The sequence below is a fragment of the Octopus bimaculoides genome, chromosome 11, assembly GCF_001194135.2.
Source record: "Octopus bimaculoides isolate UCB-OBI-ISO-001 chromosome 11, ASM119413v2, whole genome shotgun sequence".
Classification (NCBI taxonomy): domain Eukaryota; kingdom Metazoa; phylum Mollusca; class Cephalopoda; order Octopoda; family Octopodidae; genus Octopus; species Octopus bimaculoides.
The window spans coordinates 17,295,216-17,301,358 of NC_068991.1; the positions used below are offsets into that span (position 1 = coordinate 17,295,216).

The following is a 6,143-nucleotide window of genomic DNA, read 5'->3' on the forward strand; positions in this document are numbered from 1 at the left end:
ATATATATATATATATATACCGTTCAAATGGCACAAGTTACGATTATAAAGGCATTTCTGGGGAAATTTTCGACAGTCCTCTCCCCACACCCTCGGAAAAATTTCTCCAGAAATGTTTTTATAATCGTAATTTGTACCATTTGAACTGTTTTTCTATAAAATTTCATCAATATATATCCATTTTCCTGAAAGTTATGTAGGAAAAACCAGATCTCGTGAATTTTCCGAAAGTCCTCCCCCCTCCACGTTCATTTAGGCAATTTTTTTTTTTTCCATATTCGTTTTCTACACAGTTTTTAACACCTAGCAGGCTGGGGGTTTTTTTTCCGTTAACGGGTCTCAAACTTTAGTTTGACCGAATCGATAGCACTCTAAGCAAGATGCTTGGCGGCATTTTGTCCGTCTGTATGTCCTTTGTTCAAATGCCGCCAGGGTCGACTTTACCTTTCATCGTTTCGATGATAAAATAAGTACTAGTTGAGCATTGTGGGTTGATATAATCGACTTAACCATTCCCGGAATTCGCCCTGCCTTGTACCAAAATTCAAAACCAATATTCTGCTGAACTGGTAAGTTGTTGGGCATCACAAAGTCTGTATCATTTAGTTACATTTCTTTAAAATTCCTTCAAGGTCAGCTTTGCTTTCATCCTTTTGAGGTAACAGAGTATTGAGTGTTACCGTATTACAAATTAGGTCTTGTGACTATGCAAGATGTTATATTCGGGCAGTGAATGGCATAATTAGGTCTCGCACAGAATGTTGTTATACTTGGTTATGCCCCTTTATGTTCAGTATGCCTCTTGACTAGTTTAACTTTGCTGGCTTCATTGAAGTGTTTTAAATATTGGGAAAAGCGCAAAAAGTTATTTTATATGCTTAGGTGTATAATTGAAGTTATGTCCCTTGAATAATTTATATAATTTATAGCGAATAATAACAAAACAAAAAAGAAACGCTAGTATGGTTTTTAATCTTTACTTGAAACCAATTTTTTTACTTTTTTTCAGGAGAAGGCAGTTAAATGGCACTCAGGCGAAGAGATTGACGGGCTAACGACAAATGGTGTTTTTATTATGAGCCCAACGGAAGGGTTCACACCTGCTTCCAAGCCTGGCACATGGTATGAAGTGTCAGTTGGTGGAGGTATTTACAGTGCTAGGAACTCAAGAGCAGACCCATTGAAAAGTCATCAGGTATATATATATTTGTATATGTGTGTGTGCGCACAGACATGGCTGTGTGGTTAAGAAGTTTGTTGTGTTGGGTTCAGTTCCACTGCACAGTACCCTGGGCAAGTGTCTTTTTGTGTATCACCATGTCAATCAAAGCCTCATGAATGGATGGCAGGTAGACAAAAGAAGCCCATCATACGTGTGTGAGTGTATATGTACCCAAATCCTGTCTTGATATCATGTGCTAATTGTAACCAAATATCACAAAAGTGCTGTTGTTCATTTGCAAATCTTTGGGTAAACATTCCTGGTCGTTGTGTGGTTTGTGTTTGGCGAACTGGGGAAAATATTACCTTGCTTGGAAACATGATGGTTAGTTATAGAAAATGCATCCAGCCATAGAAAAGCTGCCCCAACAATTTTCATCTAATTCCTGCTAGCATGTAAAAGTGGATGTTAAAATGATGATGGTACATGCTAATCAAGCAGGCATTTGATGAAACACTATTTAGCTGAATATCTCAGCTATATTTTATGATAGTAACTTAAGATGCATACCTTAGTGGTTAGGGTGTTGGACTCATGATCGTAAGACTGTAATTTTGATTCCTGGACCAGGTGATGTGTTGTGTTCTTGAGCAAAACACTTCACTTCATGTTGCTCCAGTCCACTAGTGGAGGCATGTCGGTTAGGGTGTTGAATTCACAACTGTAAAATTGTGGTTTCAATCCCTGGACTGGGCAATCCATTGTGTACTTGAGCAAAACACTTCATTTCATGTTGCTCCAGTCCACTCAGTTGTATAAACGAGTTTAGCCTGAAGAGAGATGGGCTCTGCCAGGCCTTCTTTCCCTAGATACGCTGCATGGCTGCAGTGCCCCAACAACCCCCAAGAGGTTGAGGGACTTGTCAATTGTCAACTTAAGGAAGATTTGCCTCATAATTATTGTATGGCAAGTGATTTTTTGAGTTTTGGAGATAAGTACAGAGAAAATGGAGAGCCATCTTGGTTGAAGAGGAATTGGTGGGATGTTGTTTGAAACTCTCATGACAAGAAGGCAGAAGACATGGCTTTCTTGCAATCTGGGAGGCAGGAGAGAATAACAGCATTATATAAATGCTGTTTTGCAAAAGCAGGAGAGAAAGCTGACGATGGTTTGTCACTTATACAAATGGTGTTATAGAAGAGCAGGAGAATATGCCAGCAGTTACGTGTCACTTATACAAATGTTCTTGTGGGAGATTAAGCTGCTACATTAACCTTTTCATTACCCTTTTTTCTATTGGAATACACTACTTTTGTTTCAATTAATTCTGAAAATAATGAAGAATTTAATAAATTATTAAGCTGGTATTTTGAACAGAATTAGCATGAAATTTTGATGCAATGTATTTAGATTGCTTCTAAGCAGGAAGTTTGTATTGTAGATCAGGGGTAGGTTTGTATCCAAAGGGTTCAGCAAGGTTGAACTGCTACGTATGTTATCTTATGGTTCTAATTTTCCAAACAATAAGATTGTTACTCAATATAGCAACCAGATATATTGTCCTCAACAATCAATATAGAAGCTTCCTCGCTAGTTTGTTGAAAGTGTTTTATTTACTGCATTGAGCAGAGCAAACTATTTTACTGGTCTTTCATTTTTTACTTTTTTTTAATATTTTTATGTTCCAATGATAATATTGTCATTTCATATGGTTGTATTGCAGAGTTAACAGTTCTCATGCCATCTCCTCACCATTATTTTTTTTATGCCTTTTATATTATAATTTTCATAGTTTTTAAAAAGTTTTTTTTGTTTGCTTTTTTCTCCTTTACCAGATGCTAAATGCCGACAATGTCCTACACGATGGCACACTGATTGATTTGTGTGGGGTGACACTATTGTGGCGCTCCGCTTCAGGCTTGCATGCGTCACCAGTAAGTTTTATTGAGATTGTTTTTTTTTAAGTCTCTACTTATCTATCCCTTTGTCTTTTCTTTTTATTTCCTTTGTGACATTATGGGACCAGACTATTGGCCTCCAACCTCATAATTATGACTTCAAGCTTTACTACTGTCGTTTTGCCTAGAAACCTCACATGAACCTGTTTACGGCAGTATGCCTGGCTGATAGCAGGTTCCACTTGAGAGTTCATTGACTCTTAACACTGAAAATTGTGTATTCTGTATTTTATCATGCTTACATGAAGAAAGAAAAATGTGTGTATGTGGGTCTTTTATACCATGGAGCTGAACTACAGTTAAAAAAAAGAATTAACCTTTTAATTGCATAATTTAATTTCGTAGCTATTCCCATAATTATGTTAATTACCCACCAAAAAATGTTATTTTCTGAAAGTCATAATGCCTCATAATAAACCTAACATACTTCGACAAAAGATATTTTCAAAAGATTTTCCTCCACAAAAAAAACAGGTTGGTATATAAAACAGCTTTCCACTGTTATGGGAATGAAATTTTGAGTGGATATATGTGGTTAAGAGATATTATAGCCAGGAATATGGTACCAGTGAATCTAAATACCTATTTTTGGCATGGCAACAGTGCTAACAATAATGATTTCTCTAAAAGAAATTTTTAAAAAAAAGTAATCACATAGTTTACCAAACTGGCATGAGTCAAGTGAAATATTGAGGTAGTTATCTACATTTAGATGCCCCTCCTGTTGCCAGCCAATACCTGTTTTACATGTTAAACTTTTTTTTTTTAATATTCCACTGATCTTCATATGTCAGAATTATTGAGCCATGGGGTATATTGTATACAGTAAATGTAAACACATCATAGTTGCTCAACCTGTGCTTTACAAATACAAATAGAAAATAAACATACACACACACACACACAATTATGATGCTATGTCTGCACTCAATTGTGTCTCTATCTTTCTCTCCCTCACTTTCCTTTCTCATTCTCTTATATTTTCTCTCTTTCCTTCTCTTGCTTTCTCTTACTTTCCCTCCCTTTTGCTCTTCTTCCTTTTCTCCTCTTTCCTTTCTCACTATCCTCTGTCTCCCCCCTTTCTTGTCTTTTCTCTCTCGCTCACATTTCTTCACTCTTTTGCTTTCTCTCTCTCTCTTGCTTTCTCTCTTTCTCCCACTCACCCTCTTCAATGATTTATCTCTAATTTTCTCATTTTCTTTCCCCCGCCTTTTTCATCAGAACGAACAGGAATTTAATAAATTGGTGGAAGAAATCAATGCTTGCCGTCCACAGTGTCCAGTTGGTCTAACCACATTGGTGCTGCCTAGCAAGTCTCATGCTACACCTGGACTTGATAAGCAACCATTTGTATACATTAAATGTGGACACGTGCATGGAAGACACACGTGGGGACAGAAAGATGATGACGACAAAAGGACATGTCCACTTTGTTTAAAAGTAAGACTGGCCATTTTCATTTCTTTATTTTATTTCACTGATTTAAATTGAGCTGTTAGTGTTGTTTAGCCCTAAGTCAAGCCATCAACCATCAAACTTATGATCAAAAGCGTTCCATCCATGACTATACAGTCCTATTCTTTCCCCACCCCCCATGCAGTGTATATCTTTGATCTTGTTTCGGTCATGCTGGAGCACCACCTTGAGGAATTTTAGTCGAACTAATCCACCCCCAAATACTAATTTTCTCTTTAAGCCTGGTATACTTATTCTATTGGTCTCTTTTGATGAACCGCTAAGTTACAGGGATGTAAACAAACCACCACTGGTTGTCAAGCAGTGGTGGGGGACAAACACAGATACGTCACATACAAAATTATATATATATATATATATACTCTTTACTCTCTCTCTCTCTTTTACTTGTTTCAGTCATTTGACTGCGGCCATGCTGGAGCACTGCCTTTAGTCGAGCAAATCGAGCCCAGGACTTATTCTTTGTGAGCCTAGTACTTATTCTATTGGTCTCTTTTGCCGAACCGCTAAGTTATGGAGACGTAAACACACCAGCATCGGTTGTCAAGCAATGTTGTGGGGACAAACACAGACACACAAACACACATACATATATACGATGGGCTTCTTTCAGTTTACATCTACCAAATCCACTCACAAGGCTTTGGTCAGCCTGTGGCTATAGTAGAAGACACTTGCCCAAGGTGCTATGCAGTAGGACCATGAATTTGTATCGATATATATATATTTGACATCTCTTTTACTTCTGTTTATTTCAATTTATTGGTCTTGAACAAAGACTATTCTTTCTGATAGATAATTCTTTTGATGTCACCAATGTCCACCATCTCTGTGATTTTGCCATGATATGCTATATACACAAATGTAGCTGTGTGGTTAAGAAATTTGCTTCCCAACCATATGGTTTTGGGTTCAGTCCCACTATGAAATACCTTGGGCAAGTGTCTTATGTTAAACCCTCCGGCCAGTCAGAGTGTGTCTTCTACCACTGGATGCCCTTCCTAATACCAACCACTTTACAGCATGTACTGGGTGCTTTTTTTTTCATGCCACCAGCACCAGTGAGGTTGCCAAGTAACTTGCAAGACAGAAAAAGCAGAAAAGAGAGTTGCTCGATATACGTGTTGTAGCCTAACTATGAATCCTATGTTTTCTGTTTCAGGAAAGTCCTTTTATAAAGCTGGAGGTTGGATCTGAACTTAGTTTTTACGTTGATGCAGGATCTCCAACATACTGTTTCAGTCCATGTGGTCATATGGCATCAGAGAACACAGTCAAGTAAGTCATCTATCTGCATCTCCCCACCACCACCACCACACACACACACACACACACACTAGGTAATACATTATTGGGTGCATGGATGTGTGTGCAGGCAACATAACTCCTTAACAGCTGACATTCTAAACCCTGTAAAAGAACTTGGAAGTTTGGGCCTCTATCCAGGCCTTTCACGATAACCTTAAAGCCAGAAACTTTTCAGCACTCCCTTGAGTGTGTATGTGTACACACACACACACACACACACACACACACACACACACACA

At 37.9% G+C, this 6,143-nt stretch overlaps 1 protein-coding gene across 5 annotated transcripts in view; it reads left to right on the top strand.

The window, feature by feature from the left end:
• Positions 1-6,143, top strand: part of LOC106880928 (protein pellino) — a 111,273-nt gene that overhangs the window by 104,052 nt on the left and 1,078 nt on the right. For all 5 annotated transcript variants that reach the window (XM_052971535.1, XM_052971536.1, XM_052971537.1 and 2 more), the window contains 4 exons: positions 1,010-1,195; positions 2,998-3,096; positions 4,342-4,560; positions 5,759-5,874. In XM_052971535.1, coding sequence (XP_052827495.1) covers positions 1,010-1,195; positions 2,998-3,096; positions 4,342-4,560; positions 5,759-5,874 — 620 coding nt within the window. The remainder of the gene's footprint in view (positions 1-1,009; positions 1,196-2,997; positions 3,097-4,341; positions 4,561-5,758; positions 5,875-6,143) is intronic.